General features: G+C 41.1%; 1 protein-coding gene across 2 annotated transcripts in view; it reads right to left on the minus strand.

Annotated features, from left to right (window-relative positions):
• Positions 1-26808, minus strand: part of COL4A6 (collagen type IV alpha 6 chain) — a 135926-nt gene that overhangs the window by 81264 nt on the left and 27854 nt on the right. For both annotated transcript variants that reach the window (XM_032196289.1, XM_032196288.1), the window contains exon 3: positions 10076-10159. In XM_032196289.1, coding sequence (XP_032052180.1) covers positions 10076-10159 — 84 coding nt within the window. The remainder of the gene's footprint in view (positions 1-10075; positions 10160-26808) is intronic.

The raw sequence follows: 26808 nt of genomic DNA on the forward strand, positions 1-26808 counted from the left end.
TCCCTCTTTGCTGGGATTTTCCAAGCCATCTGGAAGTACTCTGTGGAGCACAGTTTGAAGACCCATGTTCTGGTTGATCTCATAAGTAAACACAGGCCCCCAGCACAATTACAAAATATGCTACCCTTGCAGACAGATTTAGAAACAGTTTCAGGTCACAGAGTCACCTCAGCCACCCCGATGACACCGCTATGCTATGGTTTCTGGTTAGTTTCCAAAGCTGTGGAAAGCTTCTTAACGGGATATGTTTCCTAGAGTACATTTTGCCTCATTTAGCACACAAATCCTTTCAGCCCAACTGCAAAACAAATCATCGAAGTGGCTACCAGAGACTCCCTGGCTAACTTCCTTAAATACAGTTGTACACCAGCACCGAATTTTAAGACGACTAAATAAGATAAGGCTTGTCCCCTTGGGAAGTCCTTACAAATGTACTCCAGGTTATGCGAAATGACGTTGGACTGTACGTACAAGCACGTTTAGTCTTGACACCCATTGCACAAGGGATACTTTCAGATGCAACAAGACCTGCTTTATCCATGTTGGTTTAGTATCTGATGTGGTTCTCATCAGAGGACTAGGCTCAGTGTGCTTAGGTTGGGTCAGGAGGATATGTACAGTAATTGCTTAATGCCGCTCTTGGCAGAGTTAGTTTTATTACTTAAAAAAAAAAAAAAAAAATCTTGGCAGTTGTTAAAAAAGCAGCTGGTACATAAGTTGTTTGACTTAACTGTTACCTCATTTTCTCTCAAAATATTGCCAAAATTTAACAACAGAGAACAGATGGCCAACATTTTTTAACTTAATAATCCTCTTCCCAAATCTAATGACGGTGCTTTAGTTGCTTACCCAAAAGGGGATTTGAACAGCAATTTGACATCATTTGCATAAATTCCATGACCCATATTTACTAGGGGTGAAAGCACTGCAATACTGTCAAACACATCGAGATAATTTAAAAGAAAGTCCAGCTCTGTATTCACTTCTGGAGGTGAAGGGTCTGCCTTCTGGTGCTCAGAAGCCTTGGTAGACAGCAGCCTCGCACCCTAAGCTGCTGTGCACATTCTGTCCACCTTAGAGTTCAATCTAAGGCTTTACACAGTCAGCTGGTATAGAAAGGATGTGGACTGCAGAGAAATTGAAAAGGCATGGTGGAGCCTCTTACATGAAGCAAACATATGCAAGATCTTTCCTCTTCGGATACAAGGACAATAAAATGACACAAACAGATGAAACAGAGAGAAGCAGGCCAGAACTACATTATAAGCAGTACTTCCAGGCACCCATCAGAAAGAGGACTATAGTTTGAGTGTTGAGACCTAACACAGTCTACCAGATCCAAACCCCTGAGGTCTGGACACAGGATTTTATCAAAGCTGGAGTGCAGGTTATCTACAATGCAACTGGAGAGAAAGAACAGACAGTAACGGTTGCAGAAGCCTGGAGACCACTATCTTTGATTTTTACAAAACGTACAAGTAGCCTGGTCCAAACTTTCGGATTCTTTTTGCAGCAGGAAAGAATAACTGGCTGTAATTATCCTAAAGAGGAATGATCCTGGAGAGAAACACTTGCATGTAGGTAACATGCAGAGAAATTCAGGCTTCACACAGCAGTTTAATCTGGATGACGAAGAACTCACTCTAGAATAAAGCAGCATTTCCTAAACTCCTTTTCTGAGCTCACACAAACTAGAGGACTGACTCCATCATCTTGTATATGAATTCAGTAACATTTGCCACTGTATATTGTCTTGCCTGACCAAGATTATGCATATTACAATAACTAGCGAAGTATGATCATTGTTAAATGGCCAACATTTCTCAAGAACTTCTACTATAGCGCAATAATCCCTCCTTATCTTGAGTGTGAAAAGATCTTCCAAAATAACTATATGGTGATCCCAGCACTAAGCTCTACCATGCTGATTAACTCCAGTTAGTACACCAAGATAAATGTAGAGCTGGACATATCACGTCACTGCTGGTTTGAAAGAAATGTCAACATCTCGTAGCCTGGTTCAATTCTAACTGGTATGGTGAGCCAACCGGCAGCCCACAGATACTGAAATGGCATTACTGTGTCCTAAAATGTTTGGCAAGCCTGGTAGAAGGAAATCAGACAGAAAAACAAAGAAGTTGGAACCAATGGCTTAACAGAATTTTATCTCCAGCAAATGTGTTTACGTAAAACACTTGTGAAAAAAACCGTTGAGCTGACATTTCCAAAGAAATCGTGTTTCAGCAGAAAATCCCTGAACTGCTCCAATTAGAGTGTTTAATCAGTCAAAGATGAATTCAGCAAATATTATTCAAAAATACACGTGGTAATTATCACAATTTTATAGCAAAGAAACATCAACTAATCTTCAACTAATTATCACAAGAGAGGCACTTTGTGCACCCTGTATTAAGCTGAGGGGATTAGTTCCAGACAAACATTAATGTAAGATCTCTTGCCAATGCGACATTAGTTTATACTAGACGACAATTAGATTAAATCATCCAGAGATATGTCCTCAGGTTATGCCGTTCAGTACCTGGACAGTGGGGAGCTACCTTTGTTAGACTGTGTGATTTGCAGTAATTCTATCAGAAACTCTTTGACTGTCCACATGACTTGCATTACGCTTACTATCAATTTTTTAACTTCAGAGAAAACCTGTGGACTCACATATATCTCTGGATATACTAGCCTTTAATTCATATTATGACTGCATTTTCTGAGAAAAATCTCTCCATCTTATTCATTATTTTTTTTTCTATTTACTGTGCAGAAATCCATATGCAGGATTTCTTTTGAGTGAGGCTAGGCCAGGAGATGAACTCCAAGGCATGATGCACAGCAGCGGTCCTTTACTTCATGTGACTAGGCAAGATTTAGCATAAAGCGCCAGTCATGTTCTCAGTACCATCTCATCCTAAAGACACACTCCTTTTCCACCACATCAATTGCTAGAAATAGGTTCTGTGTGGATTTTTTCCTGTGTGGACATGAAAGAGGTTGTAGGTACCATTTATTTGACATAACATATCACACCAAAAATAATTTATATAAAAAAGATAATATAAATATAAAAAATAATATAATTGGAAACACCAAGCTCTTGTATTGTACGGTAATTCCAAGCTATAAAAGCTGCCTGGGATGCCAACTCTGGTGATTAATTTGGGGAACTTTTGAAACAATTTCCAAATATTTTTTTCCTTTTTCTTTTGGAGGGAGAGGTGAGGACAGAACTTTGAATCAAAAAATGAAAGATTAGTATCAGCTGAAGAGCTCCAGCACACGTTGAGTACAGCTTAAAACAAATCCTAATACTGTTTTAAATTCCATGATAAGTGAATGGGCAACGGGAGGAGGTCTACTTGCAATGAAGCCTGCGGCTGCTAGTTTATCTTTGCAAGTGTTTGAAAGTAGATGACAGCATATAAAAACAAAAAAGCCAGCATTATCATAAACTAATGCAAAACGAGCTGCAGAGATGAAATGGTGCAGGCTGTCTACCATTCCTGAAATTGCAAACCAGGAAAAATGTCCTCCTGTTACTGCTGACTTATCTGCAGAGCACTGCTTACCAAGATAGTTATCAATACAGAATGAAGTTTTCAAAGGAAGGGCGTCGTCCCTACCTATAAACTATGGATTAAACAGTGAGAAAGAGGAAAGAAAATTTTTTTTTTTTTTTTTTAAACATTAACTTCTCCTGACAGTCCCACAAATGTTCTAGCTGTAGGTTATTCACCTGCAATAGGACTGTATATTTTAGAAATCCAGACTTTCATTAGAAACAAGCATAGAATGGCTTGCGTTGGAAGGGACCTTAAAGATCACCCAGTTCCAGCTCTCTGCCATGGGCAGGGACACCTCCCACCAGCCCAGGCTGCTCAAAGCCCCATCCAGCCTGGCCTTGGGCACTTCCAGGGATTGGGGGCATCCACAGCTTCTCTGGGCAGCCTGTTCAGTGCCTCACCACCCTCAGAGTAAATCATTTCCTCTTAATACCTAACCTAAATGTCCCCTCTTTCAGTTTAAAACTGTTCTCCTTTGTCCTATCACTATCTGCCATTGTAAAAAGTTGCCCTCAATCTATTTTATAACCCCCCTTTACGTACTGAAAAGCTGTAATGCGGTCTTCCTGGAGCCTTCTCTTCTCCAGACTGAACGTCCCCAGCACTCTCAGCCTGTCTTGGAGGGTTCCAGCCCTCTGAGCATCAGGATTTACACTTTCTCACTTCCATTATAATTTACTACAGTTGCTTTTTCCACCTTCCCTTTTGTACCCATCAACTATTGCTCTGAAACAGAAGGATTGCATGTAAAAATGTATGCAGAAATGGGTTTAATAACCGTAAGTTTGTATTCAGACTGCCTCCCTTTCCAAAAGAGTGCATGCACACACATTTGTGTACCTCTGCTGTCAAAGCAGACTGCCTTTTAAAATTGCCAGGTTGTACTAGTTGAGAGCTGGCATCTCAGCTGGCCAGAAAAATGAGAGCAGGGACACAGATTCAGAAACCCCACATTTTCATCTAGAGACTCCAGCTGTAGTGCGGGCTTCTCAATCTCAGTGATTCTACTTGGTACTTTTTACATTGTTAGATTTCATATTAAAAGTCAGCCTAAGTTCTAATAATGCAGTTTAAAGGAACTGAAACAACCACATCCTAAGTTCTCAGATTTATAACCAGCCAAAATCAGTTTGGTGGGCTTCTCCTGCTCTTACATTTACCCTTAAAACTGTTGTGTCACATGCAAGCTAGCTTCTCTCACTGCCTCAAATAAACATGCTAAGGGGAATCAACTGGGTATCTTATTGTGAACTTAAATGGTGAGAGCCACAAACTCGGTTTAATCTTTTCATTTGACCTCCGAGAGAACTTCCAGAGGAGGTCCTAGATGGGACCTTTCAGAGAATTTGACATCTCTCCACCACAAAGTAGATTCCTGTACAATCACTGTACTGTTACCCATGAATCTTTACCAAACTGGAACTAATAAAAAAGAGGCCACAACGTGGCCCAGGAGTTTTCCCATTAAGTTACACAGAGTTAGGCTTTTCATCAGCTTGTCATTGGATACAAGGACCAATTCTGAATCACTGGCTAAGATGAAGGATGGTTCAATAACTGATTTATTCTCATGTGGGCTTTGAAATACTACATAAAACATTACTAAACAGCCTAAAATGGGTATAAGCTACCATTATAACTTGGAAAAGCCAATGCAAGCCACAGGGACAACTAACTGGCTGCTGCTCATGGCTTGGACTAGCATATGCTTGGCTGCTCGTGGCTTGGACTGGACCGGCGTACATGAAATGGAGGTGACAATTCTGCAAGCCCTAGACTTTCGTCTGGGTCATCGTCTTCCAATACATTTCTTAAGAAGAGCTTCAAAGATTGCAGAGGTGAGTGTGGAACAACATGTTCTGTCCAAGTACCTGCTGGAGCTATCCATTCTGGACTATGACATTGTTCACATCCTTCCATCCAGGACGGCAGCTGCTGCTTCCTGCTTGGCTCTGAAACTTCTCAATGGAAGCCAGTGGACAACAACTCTGCAGTACTACATGTCCTACAGTGAGAGTGAGCTTGTCCCAGTCATGTAGCACTTGGCAAAGAACGTAATTTTAATGAACCAGGGCTCTATGAAGCATGTGACCATCAAGAACAATTATACCACCTGGAGCAACATGCGAGTAAGCACTCGTGAACAGCTGGATTCTGCTACCATAGAAGACTTAGCCAAACCCATGGCTGAATTCCTATAACTCTGTGAAAATTCTAAACAAAAAAAAAAAGTCAGAGCTTTGTCTATATATACTCCTAGCTTTTAGTTGCGTGTTTAATGCTTTTAATAAAGATAGTTTTGTCTTAAAAAAAAAAAAAAAAAAATAGAAATAAGGGAGTTGGCAGAGGTGATCGCTGAACCGCTCTCTATCATCTTTGAAAGGTCCTGGAGAACAGGAGAGGTGCCTGAAGACTGGAGGATAGCCAATGTCATTCCGGTCTTCAAGAAGGGCAGGAAGGAGGATCTGGGAAACTACAGGCCAGTCAGTCTCACCTCTGTCCCTGGAAAGGTGTTGGAGCAGCTTGTTCTGGATGCCATCTCCAAGCATTTGGAAGAGAAGAAGGTTATGAGGAGTAGTCAGCATGGATTCACCAAGGGCAAGTCGTGCTCGACCAACCTCACTGCCTTCTGTGATGGCATCACCAGCTGGGTAGATGAGGGGAGAGCAGTGGATGTCATCTACCTTGACCGTAGCAAGGCTTTCCATACTGTCTCCCATGACATCCTGATAGCAAAGCTGAGGAAGTGTGGGATAGAGGAGTGGACAGTAAGGTGGGTTGAGAACTGGCCGAGCTCAGAGGGTGGTGATCGGCGGCGCAGAGTCCGGCTGGAGACCTGTGACTAGCGGTGTTCCCCAGGGGTTGGTGCTGGGTCCGGTCTTGTTCAACATCTTCATCAACAACCTTGATGAGGGAATAGTGTCTGCCCTCAGCAAGTACGCCGATGACACTAAGCTGGGAGGAGTGGCTGACACGCCAGAAGGCTGTGCTGCCATTCAGCGAGACCTGGACCGGCTGGAGAGATGGGCAGGAAGAAACCAAATGAGATTTGATAAGAGCAAGTGTAGAGTCCTGCACCTTCGAAGGAACAACCCGAAGTATCAGTACAGGCTGGGGGATGACCTGCTGGAGAGGAGCGCTGACGAAAAAGACCTGGGGGTCCTGGTGGACGACAGGCTGACCATGAGCCAGCACTGTGCCCTCGTGGCCAAGAGGGCCAATGGGATCCTGGCGTGCATTAAAAGGAGCGTGGCCAGCAGGTCAAGGGAGGTGATCCTCCCCCTCTACTCTGCCCTGGTCAGGCCTCACCTGGAGTACTGTGTCCAGTTCTGGGTTCTCAGGTACAAAAAAAAGACAGGGATCTCCTGGAAAGAGTCCAGCAGAGGGCCACAAAGATGATACGGGGCCTGGAGCATCTTCCCCATGAAGAAAGGCTGAGAGACCTGGGTCTGTTCAGCCTGGAGAAAAGAAGACTGAGGGGATCTCATCAATGTGTATAAATACCTGAGGTGGGGGAGACAGAGGGATTTGGCCAACCTTTTTCAATGGTTTGTGGGGATAGGACAAGGAGCAATGGTCACAAGACAGAGCACAGGCAGTTCCACACTGACATGTGAAAGAACTTCTTCATGATGAGAGTGACGGAGCACTGCAACAGGCTGCCCAGCGAGGTTGTGGAGTCTCCTTCTCTGGAGATATTCAAGGCCCGTCTGGATGCCTACCTGGGTGGCCTGCTCTGAGGAACCTGCTTTGGCAGGGGGGTTGGACCCGATGATCTTTCGAGGACACTTCCAACCCCTTCAATTCCGTGATTTTGAGAGATGAGGGGTTTCTACATGCCCGAATGCCATCTCTAGAAGTACCTAACTCATCTGAGGTCTTGGGCACTTCTGTCATTTTTCTTGCCTAAATATTTTTTTTATTTTTTTAAAAAAAGTATCTGTTCAGAAAGAAGTTCATCCCAGCCTGATCTGATCAGCAGTACTTCCAAGGAAAAGGACATTTGAGGACAATGCCAATATTGTTTCCATTGAGGTGTCAGCTTATTGTCATTTTTATTGTACATTTTAGTTATTCCTTCCTTTTAAAAAGAAAGCTTAGCTTTACTCTGGTCTAGTTAGTTGTGTAAATGACAGCTGAAACCTTTTTTTTTTTTTTTAAACTAAAAAAGGATTCAGGGCATTGGCAGAGTCCCGTCTCCTACTTGCCTGTCCTGAACTCAGAGGTCTTGCAGCAGTGGAGGAGAAGCTAGGCAGGAAGCCAAGGAATTAGCCTCCAGCTGTATGGTCTCCTCCAAGAAACAAGCAGTGCTGTAGGACAGATAATCACACCAACCCCTTTCCCAGTTCAGCCAGTCAACTCCCTGTCCTCTGGCATGGCAGGACTCCAGCAGCTGTCTGCAGATGTCCAAGAAGGTGTCAGCAGGACTTGGTATGGCTTGATGGAAGCAGTGTTGGTAAAAGGGACCGGTTACCACTTCTAGCAGACAATTAACTCCACAGACAGGCCTCAGTAGGATGAAACACATGTTTAAAGGACTGAAAATGCCTATCGATACACATCACATAAGAAACAAGCTAAAATCCAAATGAGTTCTCAGGTCAGCAATGAAAACAGACTGAAATCTTTGTGACATCTTAACAAAAGAGATACCAAGAGCTCAAACAGCAAGGTCAACAGCATTGTGGCCAGTTCAAACAATCACATTCAACCCCAGCGATATAAAGAGACAGAAGGATGATGCTCATTGCTATCCAAAGGTCAAAGCATTTAGAGGATATTCTGTTCCAGAACCAAAGCAGGCTTGTGCCTTACTAGACCTAATCACATAAGGTGTTGAGTAATTGGCTTTAGCCCATATTTTAGGTTGAGAATTTCCTTGCAAAGTTCTTTCACTTATTTGTTTAGGCATGTTTGCACCACATGATGATTTGAAAGAATTTTTATCCTTCCAGAGCAAACATATCATCAGTTATCAATTAAGAATTCATGCTCAAGTCTGTCTGCAATTAGTGAAGCATTTAAGCACCTGCTTAGGTTCATTTCTATATAACTACATTTTCTTAAGCTCAGTCCTAGAAAGTGATGTCTGGAGTTTACCCATGTCACTGAAATACACATGAAAAAAATCAGGATTGCTAATGTTTAAGATTTCATTTATTTTTCCTTTTTTTTTTTTTTGCCTCAGAAGACAACTTTTCAATAACGAAATAAATTATTTCCAACCTGCTAGCATCATATTATTTTAGGAGAGCTAATGATTTTATTTTTATTAAGTTCTCAAGTGGGATAACAGTCAGCTGCAAAATACATTTTCACATTATAAGCTTTGCTTCAGAAATGAAATGGAGGAAATGAGAGTTGAAGAAATACCTTTAAAATGAACAGAAAACCCATTGTATTACGGTATGAATCTGACATACGTTCATCTGAAATAAACAGCTAGGAATTATTACTGAAATATTAATGACATATTGAAAAATGAATTGAAATACTGGAAATTTGATCACTTCAGTGAACGGATATATTGTTACTCCCATTTTTACCTTATTCCTGTTCTATAAATAAACAATAAATGCAAAGATTTTTTCTTACATAACAGACTGAACACATCATATGTTTTCAGTAAGAATAGCAAAAACAATTATATTACCATTAACCAAGACAAATGGTATTTCCCCCCCAACTTAAACCCTTCCAAATTAATTCTTCAGGTACCTGCAATGCAGATCTTTCCTTTTCTCATCTCTGTAAGCAAAATCTATCAGATTCATTTTGATATATGCTAACACATTTCAGAGAGCTTACAAGAGATTATTAAGTAGATAGTGTATGGATAAAAATTAACATTGCAATTTAAGGTAAAGTGAAGTCAGCAGCTCTGCATTACCCTAAGCCTGGAAGTTGCCAGCTGCACTAACATAAAGGTTATAACCCTTTCACAGGAACAAAAGAAATTAAGCAGTCTTAGAGAAATCTTGCTTCAACATTTGATCGCTTCAAATGCAGACCTCAAAGAGAGGTGCTCTTCCCTCAAAGGGAAGCACTTAGATTCAGAGTTACTGTTTCTTCACAAACAACTACTGAAGTCAAAAACACTTCAAACTAACAGAAGCTATTACAGTTAAAAAAAAATAAAAAACATAAATAAATAAAATCTGTACTGGAAGCCCACAGTACTTAGATTTTCCTTTTTAATTGTTGCAATCTACTTTAAAAAAATCTGACTTTTTTAAACTAAGGCTCAGATCACATAAAGAAATGAGATCCCATTAAAGAGCTGTTGCAAAGCTAACAATTTGTAAAGCCTTCAGAGAGATTTTGAAATCTTGGCCAGGAACATTAGTAATGCAGCTGGTCTTCTTCACTTCTCTTGTTTTATGAGGTCATTAGATTGAGAATTACACATATTAACTTGGTTCTTGTTCACGCTCCTCTTCTCCCTCCCCCCTCAAATTGGTAAGGGACACAAGGAATAGCTGTATTAATGAAAACAAACTTACCCTTGCGCCCTTCTCTGGAAAACATTTGCATCCAGCACTGCAGTCACGGCCCCCACATGGCCCAGTGTAAGACTTCTTTCCACCCTGTTAAAAGAAAAAAGAAAATTCGATGTTGTAACTATTTGTCTGTTGGAGATCTTTAATTAATTTGCTCAAGTTTCAAGCCTTTCTACCCATGTTACATTTGTCATGTGAATTTATTGGGAAATAAATGGTAAAAAGTAATTACATTGTAACTTCTCTGTAATTGGGTCATTTTCAGAATTAGCAAATCTCTGTGACTGGATCATTTTCAGGATCACCAAATACACCAAAAATTATTTGGTAATACTTAGAGGACAAGTAAATTGACAGGAGCTGGTGCTATTCTGCAGGGTGATGTGTGTTTTCTAGGGCTACCAAAATCTAGAAAACTACACAATGCTGGCAATATTCAGCATGCTAATTACATTTTGATCATGCTCATTAATTAGAGCTTGCACCTCAGCCATCCTGCGTTCCTAAATATCTCTACATCATGAGAAATACCAAAGACAGAAATAACACTGTGACCCTTACATGTTTCTGTCAGTAAGCAGCTGCAGCCTGAACCACAGGTATAGAGAAACCAGCAGGTATGAGAAGATGGTGTTTGTAACAATGGGTCTAGAAGAAGAGCTAGGTATGGTCTTATTTCCTCCGTTGTTAACACAGAGACACGCTTGGTGCCCTTGATACTAAATGCATATTTTGCTGTGGATGTGGATTTACATGAAGGTTGTGGAAAGACTAACCAAAGAACAAGAAAGGATAATAACAAGGGTCATCTCTCCAGCGATGAACTTCCACCGGACGGACGCCATGCCTACCGCACTTTTGAATCACCACAGATCTGGATTTCATTTTGGCACTAGTTATTTCAAGAATAATTGCAATATTTATATAAAGTTGAGGTTCCTATATCAGTGTCTAACATTAGGCCACAGATGAAAGCCAACTACATCAGTTAGAGTTTGACCTACTCCCTGCCACGCTCAACGGGCTCGAAATACGGGGCTGCCAGAAGCCCCACAATGCCCGTACAACCCTGTCACAGTCCTGGGACACAAATGCAAGCAGCAACATCCTTCTCTAAGGGAAGTGTCTTTCAGCATCAAGCATGCTCAGGTACAGTCACTGGGTTTGGAAAGCCTGAATGAAATTGGGATTTAACTTCTCAAGGTGACCAAGCTAAGTGCTGAAACAAGTTTCGACTGGAATTGAACATTTCTTTCCTGAAAGCATTCACAGAAAATATTTTTAAACCCTTTAAGGTTTCCTGACATCTGTTGAGTGAGAAACATGAAAAATGAAAGGCGAGTCATACAAGTTTCTTGTGCACCTTTGAACTTCTTTACATCAGCTTTCTCAATGAAAGTGACTAGTCTGATAATTTTCCTGCTAGAAGTGTTATTAGTTTACACACTGATGTTCACATCATTTTGCTACATTAAAACCCTCTCTTCTTAAGGCAGTGTAGAATGAACAGAGATTAAACAAAACCTTAAATCCAACCTCCCATATTTCCCTAGCCTGAAGGGAGCTTTAGCTCTTGCTGCAAAGCAGCTATACCTACCTTCAAGCACTTCTAAAAACGCATCAGGTGGGCAAAAAACAAAAACCCAAGCAAACAGTATTTTCACAGACTTGTTCAGATGAAGCCCCATTAGGTATAGAGTTTTTGGACTATTCACCAATAATACACGGTAGCACCTAAGGCAATATTTGAGCAGAGTGATAAAATGAGAGAGTCATCATCACACAGTGCGCCACAGACAGTTCTGACCCTTGGTGGCACGAAATATAAGCAAGCTTAATGCAGTAATGGTTACCAAAAAAAAATATATTAAAAAAATGCTGCATATAGAGGATAGGCAGCGAGTGCATCTCCAAGCTGCCTGCACAGACAAGGAATGAACAGAATGAATTTGAGTCTGCAATGTCCATAAAAACTGGTCCTTGTTGTAACAGACACCTCTGAGAGGTCACTTACAACAAGAAGCATTACCAAGAGTTTAGGCTCTGATTCTAAGACCCGAGAGGGAAGTGCACCAGGACAACTTTGGGCATGATTATGTGCCTACTTTGCCATGAAAATCCAGACTCATTGCACACCGATGTATACCTCTTCTCCTGACACTTAACCTTACATTCACTCAGTTTGCAGATAGCTTCATGCCTCTGGGGAATTAGATTGTGTCTTTCCAGATGCTTATTCAACTCAGCCTTAATTTCTTCAAAGATTTTGGCTTCCAATTATTTTTTCTCCCCGGATCGTTCTTTGTTCCAACAGCCATTTCCACAAGCCTTCAGGCTCTAGGGTTCTGTTGATTGTGCTTTCCTCCCAGGAGCACGGTATGGAAGAGAACCACTACTTCACTGCAGCTCTGGATTCCTCCACAGTCACTGCCACATGACAGTTGCCCTCTTCGAGCGCCGAAGCTCACGTTGGCAGAAGCCAGAAGTCTCCCATCTCTGGTGGCAGTCAGGTCCTTCCCACTGGCAGAGGACTGGATAAAATTCACCAACTCCTTCCGTGCCCGCTGCTCGCACCACTCCCCATTGCTGTGGTTAGCGCACACAGTCCAAGACAAATGCCCGCTGAAGTCAGATGAAATCGTGCCACTGATTCCACTGGGGGCTGGATCAAAGTCTCACTGAGGTTTAATAATGAAAATTGAAAATATGGCCATACTTTTTATAAAATTGTGTTCTCAATGAGTTTCTAGGTTCCTTTTCATCACACGAGGAGTCATTTTGCTCATTTATGAATGAAAGCATTTGGGAAGGAAGCAAACCAGAGCCAGTTGGCTCTAAGCCAGGTGTTACATGTCCCAAGGATTTTATTTAAGGGAAGGAGCTGACATCAGACACTCCAGGACTACTTAAATAGCAAACAGCCATGTGCAATAATAGTTATGTATACAAGGCTAAACGCTGCTTATAACATTCTGGAGTACAGTCGTGTCTTCTGAAAAGCTTTAATACATTTTTCCATTGAAATGTACAAATGCATAGGTTATGCAAACATTTACAGATAGCAATCTGAATGTGTAAGCACGCGCCCTTCATACTTGTTCAGGGGGAACTCGTATTGAGGGCGTATATTCGGAGCTGTATTTCAGAAGTAAAGAAATGAGGATGTTTGCTAACAGTGGGAAGCGCCACCAGTTATAACAGAAATTAATTGAACTGTTAATTTCATTGGCTAGAAGTAGATCAAGGATTTTTTAACAGAAAACCTAAAAAACAAACAAACATAAAGCAGTAATGATGATAACAAAAAGCAATTTCTGAGATGTAAATAGCTGCAATACAAATGGAGTAACACCCATACTGATTTTCCTTGAGCTCTTTCAGTCTTACGTGCGTATCACTAGTGCTTCAATGTAGGAAAAAACACTACAACATTGATAGGAGTGAAAAGATATTTTAAAAAGGCCATCAGAAACAGGAGTCAGTATGCAAACAACCTTCCTCTCCCGCCTCTGGTGTCCCTCGGCCAGGCATTTCTGCGCAGGTGGCTCATTCAGAGGGAGCGCTGTCTGGATCTTTCCATGGGCTTCAGCATGTCCTGGAGCCGAGCCAAAGACAGTAAAGAAACCTAACAGCTGGGATGCCCTCGGAGGTGCCCCAGGCTCCCGTTCATTCCAGCTCTTCTCTAGCAACCCACAGGACCACAGAATAACTGCAAATGGTACCGAAGGCCTTGTTTGCAGCTCCCAAGCAAGCTGTGCCTGCAGCACAGGTGGGAGGGAACCACTAACACAGGACCTCAGTGAGGCTTCCATGAGGCACAGCTCAGATGAGGGAGCTGGGCACTATTTGGCCTTAAAACTTCTTTCCCTCTTCTTTCTTACTTATTCCCAGTGACTTCCAAGTGCCAGTTAAAGAACACTCTGGTCAAGATCAAAATCCTGACAAACTTCACAATCACAAGCTGGAAATGAAGCACAACGAAAACTTCTGGGACCTGCAAATAAACATTTTTTCACGAAGCTCAGGACCCTATTATCTGTTGATGACTAATAAGGAAATTATATTTACAGGACCAGACATTCAGACACCCTGGTAAAATGTCAGAGTAAAAAAACTAGCGAAACATAATCTCTCTGTTTACTTCATGCGCTAAGTAACATTGCAGTGTTAACCTTACCCTTTTTAGCTTCCATGGCTTTAAAGAATTCAACCCTTTATAACATTTTTTTTTTCTATTATTCTTCTAGTTGTATTACAGAGCTCAGAGCCCAGCTCTGAAAACACTTATCCACATGGTTAACTCCTCTCTTGGAAATCAGTCAGGTTCCACTTTGCTATGTGTGTGTTAAAGAGAAGTTGCCTTAGCAATTTGAAACAAATTTTTCAAAACTAAAAACCCTTGGCAAAAGACAACGATAAACCAGGAACTGCAGCAACATCTGCAGTCAGAAATGGCAGTGTGACCCTGCAAAGACAGCGTAACGTCATGCAGCAGATTCAGTAATTCTTCCTAACACACAAGGTGTCATAGAGCAGAAATAAACCAACAGGCTTGCCAGTCAGATGGTAGGAGAACAGTTGCTGGGATTTGTTTGGTACTGAAGCACTGAACAGGTGAAAATACTATTAATCATGTCAGCAAAGCATCAGATAAATACAGACATTTTTCTCACTAAGAATATCAAGTATTTGAACTCATTTCAACTTTTTTTTTAGCGAGATGCCCCAAACTTTGATTTGTTTGTCTGCTCACATTGTTTTGTGATTTATTTTTCATAGTAGAAAGAGCCAGGTCAAGCCTAGGAACTACTGACAGGAGTTTTGGACAGATTGTGGGGGATATGTAATCAATGGGAAGCAGCAGACAAATATCCCGAGTAACTACCAAAGGACAGAAGGATGCAAGGCTCTGAGCAAAAAACCTCATCTGACGCATCCCTGGAACTCATCTTTTTCAGGCCACACATCACAGCACTGCCCTGGAGCTGTACACACACAGAAAAAGTGACTACAGAGGTATTAATGATGCTGTAGGCATACGAGTAGAATTTCAGCTGGGATACAGTGCACAGTTGTCTCACTTACTTTCAAGAAGGAAGAACTCAGTAGAGGCACAAAGCTTGAAAACCCCTCAGATGATAAATGTGTGGTCTAAGATCTGCTCCTTCCTGCTACAGAGCATGGTTCGTTTGGACCAGCAAAACGAAGACGTGGAAGTGATGCCAGTGCCATCTACACGTTCATCGGAAAGGTGAGTGCACCTTACCTAGCCAATGTTCTGGATACCACCCTGCTGCTTTGGAGCATTTTACACCTCTGCCTGCCAGGAACTAAAAAGGTACATTAGCAGAAAGCTCCTTGTGGTAGGAGTATGTAAAATGGCACCACAGTGACTGTCAGGGGCTGAACAGGGGTTAGGTTATTCCCAGCGGTTAGAGGAAGGGACAGGAGAGGCACAAGAGCACGTATGGATATGCTTCCAGGAACGTATGTAGGAGAAAAATAGGTAAGCAGGGAGCAGCAGCCTTCCAGCCACAAAGGCAAGAGACAGATGAGCTGGAAATCCCTACCAAGGAAGGTTGTAAAACCACGTAAAACATTTTTCATCTACTAACAAGATTAAAAATATATGAAAAACCACATGAAAAAGTAAGAATCTGTACAGTTTCAATACTAACACACAAACCACATGTAAAGCCAGACAGCAAGCACTTCTCTCACCCAGGTACCACTCCTCTTGCAGTCCCATGTAAGCGAATGGCCCTCAGATATGACAGCAGTAGGAACGTCACTTGGGTTTTTTCGATGTAAACTGCTTCAGACCTGGTTCTGTACTGCTCTGTCCTCAGATTTCCAGCTTTGTTGTTAGGATTACACAAAGCAGTACGTACTTTTTTCTGACTACCCTACCAGTCCGTGAGCACGTAGTTAAAACCAGACAGTTTATTTACAGCCTACATGAGGAAGGACACAACACAAAGCCACAAGCTTATCTCTTACTGCACAAAAGGCCTTTCAAACACAGCTATTAAATGTGAGTTTGTAGCTAAGATACTAATTCATTTCAGGGTTCACCGATTTCTTCGGTAAACCAATTTCCTCGAACTTTTTCATTCATTTCATAGAGCTCGCAAACATCTAAACTGGCAGCTGAGGCTAACTGATAGTTTCTAATAGAAACCAACCCTCCTCCAATTCAAGTGGCACACAAGGTTACAAAACTTGGAGGAAATCCTGGCCTAGAGAAACCAGCAATAAATTCAGACTCAATCGAATTCCATCCCATACCCGCTCCCCGCTCCTAGCCCTGCCAGTGAGAAAGGACTGCTGCCACACCGAAAATGAAATTGAAAATGTAATAAAATAAGCGTTCAAGGTCAATTCCTCAGTTTTATACAGACAGCAAAAATGACCTGATGTCTTTTGAACAATGTGAGGGGCGACTGACCCACTTTTTTCTTTTGAAGAAATGTGAATTTTTCATCAGTTGGCTGCAGTCTGAGGATAGAACTGGCAGATTTTTTTATTCACTGAAGTTATTTAGTGGCGCTGGCAGCTGTCAGGCTCTGAGCATCCCCCAGATATTCCAGCAGCCACCTGAGTGCTCAGAACGCTGGCTCAGCCACTTGGTATTCAAGAGCAGTGAGCATCACTCATGATGAAAGCGCTGATTTCCAAATCCTCAATATGACGACAAGTACCATAACACATTGTACACTGCCCTAATTTCTTTAATGACTTCATCCACACTGAGAACATTTCCTGATCTGCCAGAGATCCTTGAAAAAGAAAGGCAAAGCCAGCTTGTTGTTTTCATTTAAATAGAAGCTATCCATTGATATTGTTTATGCATCCCCAAATTCAACCATTCGCATGGAGTCAATGAGGAATTTGCATGCAAGTGAATTTTAGAAGTACATTCACATATTGCTGCAGCACAAAACCTAAGAAATTCTACTGGCAAAGAATTTGTTTTCTTTATATTGCTTTCCATCAAAGCTGGGCACAAGCCAAATGAAGAAAAAACCGCATTGCCCTGGTTCTGGAACTACACAGAGCTGTAAGCTATGGAGCCTAAAGATTCCAAAATCAGAGATAACTGTTATTGATAGTACTTAGCACAGCTATTTACCAAGTTTGTACCTGCCCAACAGCTTCATTAGCCTCACATAACCCTCTGCCACAACCCCCAGCTAAATCCAACACACATTGCCATCAGTGAAGATATTTATTGTACTGAAGTTGCTAATCAGGTCAACGTTTAGGATACTAAAACCCTTGCTAGCATACAGTTGGATATTAAAAGAAATATCGATGTAGCTGAAGGAGGTGGGCCTTATGATTAATACATGCTGTGCATTGTACATGTATGATAGACACCACCAGGAACTAAGTAAGTCTTTATAAGCAACTCCAGCAAGTTGGCTAAAAGCAGTTCTTAGAAAAAACACACACACAACCTCCCAGCAGAGGAACGTGCACTTTTCCACCAAACCACCTGCTTTTAGACAACTCACTTTATCCTTAAATATTCCTGTGATACGGAAAGGATTGCACACAACTTTAGAGATCTGCATGTGGCTTGGAAACAAACCTTCACGAGGTGCTGTATCCCTCCATCCATGGACTGAATGTACCAGATGATTCAACCAACCCTTCTGTTTGTGATTGCATTATAACTTACAGAAAGCAGTGTAGTAGAGAAAATGTGATTTGCCCCTCCCCTCCCCCCTGAACCGCTTAGTTTTATCGCTAAGTAGCTGAAGCTTCCAGAGTTGTAGCTGAAAAAGTCCCAATACAGATAGCACCCTCTCAAATTACCTCGTATCTTGTAGAGCCTTCTTTAAAATGGTTTCATTTCTTCTTACCACTTGCCAAAACGGTAGCACAAATTACAACTGTAGAGCACTTGCAAGCAACATAACATTTCGCTTTGAAAAAGAAATCCCAGACAATTATAAACCCATACAGTTTTCTGCAAAGTCCCTACAAAACTAACCTTTCCCCTGTCAATCCCCTTTCTTTGAAAGGTGGGGGGGGGGGGGGGGGGGGGGGGGGTGAAGTCTTGCACCCAGTATATTTTGTAAGGACATTGCTTGACCTATGCACCAACTAGTGAGATTTTCAAGCCTGCTTTTCTGTACTCAACACCTACATAGTTCTGTTGCATGAGAAGTCACTGAAGACTTTTTTTTTTTTTCCCAAATGATATTCAGTGAGGTTTTGAACACAAAAAACTTTTCATTTGACCACAACAGAAATAAGGAAAATAATGAGTAACTCCATCCATTTCATCTAAAATGTTTGTCCATAGGTTTACATAACTGAGGTGAACTCCTTATGCAGGATTACACATTGCCTTACCTTTGCCTTCATTCCAGATACAGCTGGTCAGTGGACGAGCACATCCTGCATCTGACTCAGCTCCTTCGTCTTGTAAATATCTAACAATTAAAATACTACAGAAGGAAAATTTGCACCAAAACGTCACGGAAGGGCACATAATGCTTAGCAGCAAAGCATGTACCAGAAGGTAAGCTGGAACATTTCCACTGTGATTTATCTTCCACTTTTATAGTCAACACAGCCCACCAACTGTGAAAATATTGCAGTAATTTATTATTTGCATTTTATTTCAAAATGCATAATTCCCCAAAGCTATCAGCTACAAAAATGTTTCTTTTTTGTTTGTTTCATTTTATTTTTAAATCAAAGTTCCAGAGCTGACAACTAAATAATGATCACATTTTAAAAGTAAAATCCAAGGACAACATTGGTAGAAACTGGCTGCAGTTTCGGTGATGCTCTTAGCAAAATGTTGATGGATTAAGAGGAGAGAGAGGAAAATCTCTCTCTCGCTGTCTCTTGGATTTGAGTCAGATAAAAATTCTCTGGTTACACTTCTGCTGTAACTGCTTACCGCAATGCAGTTACATTAAGGGTCAACACAGCCTTATGTGTGGGAGCCGGCTGGTACAAAGATGCTTGATCCATCTCCTGGGGACCCAGCGAAGAGTGGGAAGAGCACAAGGAAATATAAAGCTGTGAACACGAGTCCAGCCTCTTAGCAGAGGTGACCTTTGAGCCTCTTCTGCACTCAGACAAGTTGGTGTGCAGGCTCAGAACGCTGTCTGAAACAAAAGGAAATTGGAAAATGGGAGCCAAAGCCATTTAACCATCGCTGTACTTGCAAAAAAAAAAAACACCAAAACCTCCATTTCCAAAGGCTCCATTTCCTTTGCTATTCTGTTCATGACCTTCAAGATATTGTAAAAAAAAAAAAAATAAATAAATAAATAAAAATTGTGTAATCATCAGTTCCTAAAGACACCTTGTGCAAAAGGACACTGTTGGTTTCAGTAACTTCCTTGCCAGTATCTTCAGGCAGATTCTCATTTTTCTCTTGCAAACAAAGTAAATCAACTAGTAGTGAGTGAAATAGCCAAACATTACCTAGATCTGCTTTGTTTCAACTTTGTGCACATACAATGCACATATCAGCAGTTCTCTGAATCTCCTTCTTAGCTACTATCTTAATTTATTTCCCCAGTGAACACGCTGCCTTCCACATTGCTATACACTTAAAATTTTTAGTGAAGAAACATTAAAAGACCCAGTTCCTCAATGCATTGAGCTCCATGCTTAATTCTGACGACCTCCATGAGACCCATCACCACAGCGGCATGCCTTACTAAACAGAAACCAACCTAGGCATGTGCTTTTTTTGTTCACTACAGGCCTGGGAAAAACACAATTCGTTCTGTTCTCTCTTGAGGAATAAGCAAGTTCTTAAAGTTTAGACAGATGAAAACAGCATCTTTAACAGCATAGCAGAAGCAGTGTTATTCCAAAAACACAGGGAGGGAAGCGTGCAAAACTCACTCTTATCTGACACTTATTTTAAATAAATATGCCACGTAGGTTTCAGCTGGAATGTGGCATACATTTTGTGTGATTAGCCCAAAGGACACAATAAGTTGTTTAGAATATTTCAGATTCCTTCCTTGTCAGGATTAGGAAAAGGTTGCCCTCAGCACAGTATACTTAAGTATGCACATTTCTAAAGATACTGAAAATACCTAGACAGCTAATTTTCTCCACAATGAAGTGACAAAATAATCCTGAAATAGCCACAGCCACTATTATTTCCAGAATAGGTACACAAAAAGCCTCCTGTATCCATGTGCGTGATTAAAAAAAAATACTGAGGACTACTTCAACCACCACGCTAGTTCGATACATAATTCTCATTTACATAAAAGCATTCCCTTCCCCAAAATAAGGAAATCTCGCTACTAAACTACAGTAGATACTCCCAATCTACACTGGTCTCACACAACGCTTTACACTCAAATTCCCTGTCACATTATCAACAGACACCCATTAAGAAACTCTGGTATCCCGTCTTAATGAGAGAACTACAGTTTTGAAAATGAAAGTGAGCATTTAAGAACTGAATTTACTTCAAAAAAGTTTTCTGCAGCAAGAAGTCAGTGTTAAGAGTCTGTCAAAAATAATGGAAGTTACTAGTTGGTTGGGCATTTTCCATTTTTATCATGAATAATAGTAGCTATATGAGATTGGTGGGGCATGTCCATTTGGTATAAAACCAGTTAGCTCTGCCTGTAACACAAATTAATGGTTACGGACGCGGCATTTGTCTGTTCAGGTTACTAATATACCCACCCCAGATTAAGTTTCTGAAATAGGATGACACACATCAGCTGCAGACAGGGTGGAACCAACTACGAGCCACTCCCATGGGCAGCAACGGTTTAGTTAGCGAAGTTTTATGGCCCAAAGGCAAAAGGTTTACCTACCTTTCCCAGTTCACTTATGGTTTCTAAATTAAGGTCACTCCTTTTGGGGATGGGACACACAAACAACTCAGCGCATTCATTTCCTCTCACTTAACCTTTCATCCTATTTTTGAAATGGGAGATCTACATCCCAAGTTACAAATGGATCAAAATGACCAAACAGCTGGAAGTCTATGTAAGTGTAGTTTAGATAAATAAAAACATATGCACTCATCTTTGGGAACAGTGGGGAGACTGTTATAGTACTAATATTATTAACTCTTTAACCTTTATCTGTATAGCTTCATCTGTTTGCTTTCTTTCCCCCTTTAATCATTTAATCTCAACTCATTTTGTACTCTGTGATCCTGCAAACATGTTCTGGCCGATGTTTGGATACCTCCTCACTAATATCCCTGGAGGTTTTGTCATTGATTGAAGCAAGAATAGTCTAAATTCATAGCAAATACCACTGCGGGGCATCCCACTGTATTGAAGTTCCTAAGTCTTCTTGTAAAGACTTACTACATCAACATCAGAAAGTACCAAACACTTTGTGTGCTCTTGGTTAATAAAATTACAGAATAAAGTAGGGAAGCACTTGGTGTTCCACCCACAAAATACCTCAAATAGTATCACTGAGAAATTACTCTCCTTTGGGGGCAAAGGATGACTGCTTCTCTTTGCTTCAGGCAGCGCACAATGGGTCTTTGCTGGTGATTAATCTTCAGGCACCATAGTAGCAACCACAATTTAAGTAAACATTTTTGGAGCTGTTCCTCTATACTATTTCGAGGGTTTTCAAGGAGTGGACTTGTCAAGTCAATGTGTGTGGTTCTCCTAGGAATGCACAACTGTTGACTTTTGGTTAACTACCTTGCAATCTTGATCAGTCATTTTCCAGAAAGCTGAGATACCACCCAGCCACCTGTGTCACCTACAAAAGTTTTTGCACTAAAATAAACGTCAGTGTGAAATCAGTTGCTTCACGTTAAAATGAAAAAATAATGAATGATAAACATAGCATAACTTTTAAATTGTATGCTCTCCGGCGTGCACATGAAACTGACTGAGCAAGCAAACTAGAAAACAAAAATCAGATGTTGTTCTTCTGTAGCCCTACAACTCTACAAAAGAAAAGTTAAATAAAAGGCCCAACCAAGCAGCAAATGCAGTCAAAATGCCCTTTGAAGTCCAGGTTTCCCATTTAGACCCTGCGAGAGGATAAAACAGTTAGTAATTAAGAACTTTCCAGAACCATGAAGGTATCAGAAATACAAAGAGTACACAAGGGGTGCAAAATCAGAAAAAGCAAATTATATTTAAACAATAGTTTGCATCTGAGATTGCCCATACCATCACGCAAGCATGCTTACGTAATTAAACGTGGCTTTATTACAGGAGTTCCCTTTTCTTGCCACAGCTGCTGCCAGTAAAGTGACTTCAATGAGTCTTCCCATCATACCGATGACAATAACCATGTGGTTTTAAGCATGGCTTATCTGTAAGCACATTTATCTCAAAGTCCTCTACAAACACAGCGGTTGTCCTGCAAAGCATTTCTCAAACAAGCCATCTCTGTTACAGCTGGGAGGAGACAGGGAGGGCAAAACTTACTACCTACTGGAAAGACTGCATTTTAGTCATTTTTTTCATTCCACGTGGAAGAAAGGTTAAAAAAATAAAAATTCCTAGAAAATGCAAGTCTTTTTAGGATAGAATAAAATTGGTGTTTCTAACACCGGAAAAAGAATCTAGGGCACACCTTTAACTCTGCAGCAAGCCCCTGGAGCTCTGGTTTCAGCAGCTTGTGAAATCAGGAGCCCGGAGGCCTAGGCTGATGAGCAGCTGAGAAAAAAGAAAAGCTGTCAGAGCCTAGGTAGGTTTTCTAGAGACAGACCTTGCCAGCTTCCACCTGCTTCAAGAGATTCTGTGTGGCCTTTCAAGTGCTACCTGAGTGGCATTTCCCAGAGATAGACCATTCTGGGTAGGTTTTTCAAAGCCATCTGGGCAAAGAAAACTGTCCATTACTTGGAACAACAACAAAAAAAAAAAGCAAACAGCATCCCAAAATACAGATACAAACAGCAAGGATGAAGGAGTGCAGGGAAAAAACAGAACAGCTCCAAATCAGGCAGTGAAAAACAAGAGATTGGAGGACATAAGACTTGGAATTCAAGACTTTTAAATGGCAGAAGCAAAATCCTTATCCAGTTCCACCCACTGGGAAGAAGCAGAGCAATGACCCACTTCCTATGCCCCAGCACGGCACTAGCGAGTTGCCTGCAGCCAGCCAGCTCCTGCCTTCTTCTGAGGTCCCTGTTCTAGCTTTGAAGTCATCCATCAGCTCCGTGGGGCCCACTCCTGTGCCTCTGAAATTCAAGAGAGGGGGCAAGCCAAATTTGCAGAGGAACTTGTAAATGAAAGCGTGTTTCTCTGTACTTTTTTTCTGCTCAGGAGAGAGCAATAGCATGGCTGCCCAGACCACGTTCCTGGACCCTATCTTGGAACCTGGTTGAATCCGAGTACAGAATAAACACAGTACCACGGTCCTGAACTTGGGACTGGCACTCAAGACTTTGAGGACTGTGGTGTGTCTAAGGAATCCAAGACATGAAATCACCAAGTTTCTTACTACAGAACAACTCCTCTTTCATCATACTTACACATAGCGCATCATGTGCACAACGGGATGTTGCTTTTGGTATCACAGCTGGTAGTGCAGTGATTTTCTGAGCTGCCCTTTTCATTTCACTGAGGCTTTGGCCTTGCAAGAGAAGGCAAGACAACTGCCCTTTCACGGTAAAACAACCCTTTCACGGTCATTCAGCCAGTCCAGCCCGTCAGGACAGATTTGTTTAAGGATTCCTCCTCTCCTGTCTACCCAGCGAGTACACTACTACACAGCTAAGCCAGATACGAACTAGACAGCAACGTGAGAAACCAAAACCGGATGTACCCCACACCTTGGAAAAGGCCATGACTATCGTGCTAGTGCTGCTGCCTCCTGACACGGGTAAAGGCGAAGGGAGAAAATATAAAGTGAAGTAAACAACTATAAAACATCAAAAGAAATGTAAGTGGTTGCATTGTGTACCCATGTATTTAATTTACTGTTGGGACTATTTAATTTCAAGTAACACCTCTAAGCAAAGCGGATATCTATTCATCATCTGGGGATGTTGCAAGCTTCTGCCAAGACAAAATGTACGATCTCCTTTCAGGATAATCTTACCTGTCTGGAACGGGAAGAGACAGAATGCCTTCCTAACATTTATCTAGATTAAACAGAACAGAGGAGGTAAGGCTCGATGCACTATTTTGACAAGATGAGAATGTGTTTGCTGAGGAATAGGCACTGATTAAATCTGAGACAATGTGTGCCACAAACATTTCTACTAAGAAAACCAAAAAAGGACAAAACATAGAACTGGCAGAATAAATGCACGATTTTATTTACAAATATCCTATTTTTAGCGTGTATCTAGGCTACTAAGCAGACTATTAACTTTAGAATGATATATTACAAAACAAAAAAATTGTCATAGTTAGTTTGAAATTATTTTTAGCAACAGCTAAAAAATAAAAAAGGATAGTTCTTTGAGGCATCATTATCAAAGCTCCACAATTTGAGTACAAAGGATTTGTTTTATCTTTTAATTTTTTTTTCTGGACTTGTCACTCTTTTATTTTGGAATTTTCATTTCCTGTATTAGTTCAAATGGGAGGGGAGGGGTGGAGAAATAAGGCTTTGCTTTACCTTATAGACCAAAAAGAGGGCATGCAGTAAGCATATACAACACCAGCTTTCATTTGTCTAGTTTGCCACAGAACATACAATTTTTTCAGTCTTTACTAAACCATGCAAAGGAAAATCTGTCATCAGAAGGACTAAAACTACAAAATTAGACCGGGGAGTCTGATGCAATTTAGAACTGAAATATCTACTTAATATAATCTCCAGAACTTTTTTTTGCCAAAGGCATAGATCCTTATCAATAGGTGTGTGCCCTTGCAAGCAACTGTTTGAAATGGTGACTTGTTAAAACGCTTAACCCTCTAATCCCCATATACCTACTAGATACAGTATTGCCTAACTGAAGACATACAGCCTGGACTAATCCAGCAACTCGTGTGGGTAGACAAAAAACAAAGCAGCTTAGGAAGTAAAAGCAACTAAAATGAAGTTTTAACCAATTAATCTAAGGAACCAGGCAAGGCTAAATACTGATTTGATCCTGGAAGTCCAAGCAAATAACTACACTTAGAGTAGTTAGTTTGTAAAACAAAGTTACCTATAAGAACACATTTAATCTGTTTAAGGTTTTACTACATGTATGCCCCATCTTTCATGAAACCCACTACAGCTGATAATGGACAGACGTCATCTAAGCAGCAAAAATGAAGATGGTGGTGATAAAAAACACAACATTTCACTGAAATCAACATCTTACAGCCTGATTCTATAAATCCCCTTGTTAAGCAGTCCCTCAGGACTCACTGTGTTATCGTGGTGAGAGCCAGAAATGCTCCAACACAGAGGCCTTGGAGGGGAAGGCTTTTAGGAAGCAGTTGCCACCATATTCAAAACAGCTTCTGCCAAAAAAAGAGAGAAGTTCAGTACACTGCGACACTTTCAATTCTGAGCGTTATCTTACAGAATGAGTAACATCAAAAAGCAAAACATCTTAAGCTTTCAAAACGTCCAAAACTGTTCACAATTTGGGCATATTTATTTCTTCTTAGCTATCAGGCATAGCACAATAACGGATGAGCTGTATTAGACACAGAGCACTGGTGCACCTAGCACTGCACCTGAGAGGCACTGCGCATGCAACGCAGGAAGCACACTACTAGAATATTCTTGGTAATTTAATATCCAACTTGACATATTATCGCTCAGAACAAACCCGGCAATTCATGAAAAAAACTGAAGAAGGAATAAAGATTAGTGCTATAAGCAAAAAAAACTTCTTGTCTGGTTGCGCAAAATGCTAGCTAAGCACAGATGTCTCTTCTGAGACAGTAACACCCATGCTATTCCAAACAACTTTTTTCAAGGACATTGCCAACTAAGTAAAGGCTCCTTAAAAAGCAATTATTTTAGCTACAAGCATCATAAATAAAAAACAACACCTAGGACAAATATAAAGACTATGAGAAGAACAAACATTTTTCTCTGTGTTGGTTCCTAATTTTTACTATGCGTTTCCGTACAATTTGCCTCATTCTCCTCTGTTCTTTTTAGTGTGAATCTTTTGTACATAAAGATGTAATAGATTACAGAATTTAAACTGGAAAGTGATATCATAAACAGGTGACTGCAGGCAGGAAAGGACCAAGCTTTTGTTTGAACAATGACTACTTCAAGTTTCTCTGTTTTGAGAAAAAGACATTTTTTCCTTAATGGAAACCTCTACTGGCTCCAGCTGAAAAATATCATTGTTTGTACCAAGAAACAACAGATGTAACAGATGTATTTAGAATAACAGCCTGATATTTCCAGCTGATATCACACAGAGAGAAATGCCAAATAACATGGGGCTCACCCATGTCTCGTCCCACAAAGTGCTGAGCCATCTGGGCAGCTTCAACCAGAGGGGAGCGCGCTCAGCAGTTCAGGGACTATCTCAGAGCCAACAGAAAACACGCCTACCAGTTTTGCTGAAAAATCACCACGTTTTTCTAAGTGCCAAACTGTGCCTAGGCTTGCACAGCTACACAAAGGAATAAAAAGCGGAGTCAAAGCAAGCAGCCCCTGTGGTCCCACCAAGACTGCAGAGCACAAATAGCCCGTGTGTGCTCTGCCTCTGGCTCCAATGCCCAGGGGGACAGCGCAATCGAAGTATTTCCTTTTGGAGGGGGTGTTCTAGAGGCTGCATATCTGGCAGCACCAAGCAAATGCGGCACTTTTAGACTGACAACTTTTTCCCACTG

Source organism: Aythya fuligula, chromosome 13 (genome assembly GCF_009819795.1).
Source record: "Aythya fuligula isolate bAytFul2 chromosome 13, bAytFul2.pri, whole genome shotgun sequence".
Taxonomy (NCBI): Eukaryota; Metazoa; Chordata; class Aves; order Anseriformes; family Anatidae; genus Aythya; species Aythya fuligula.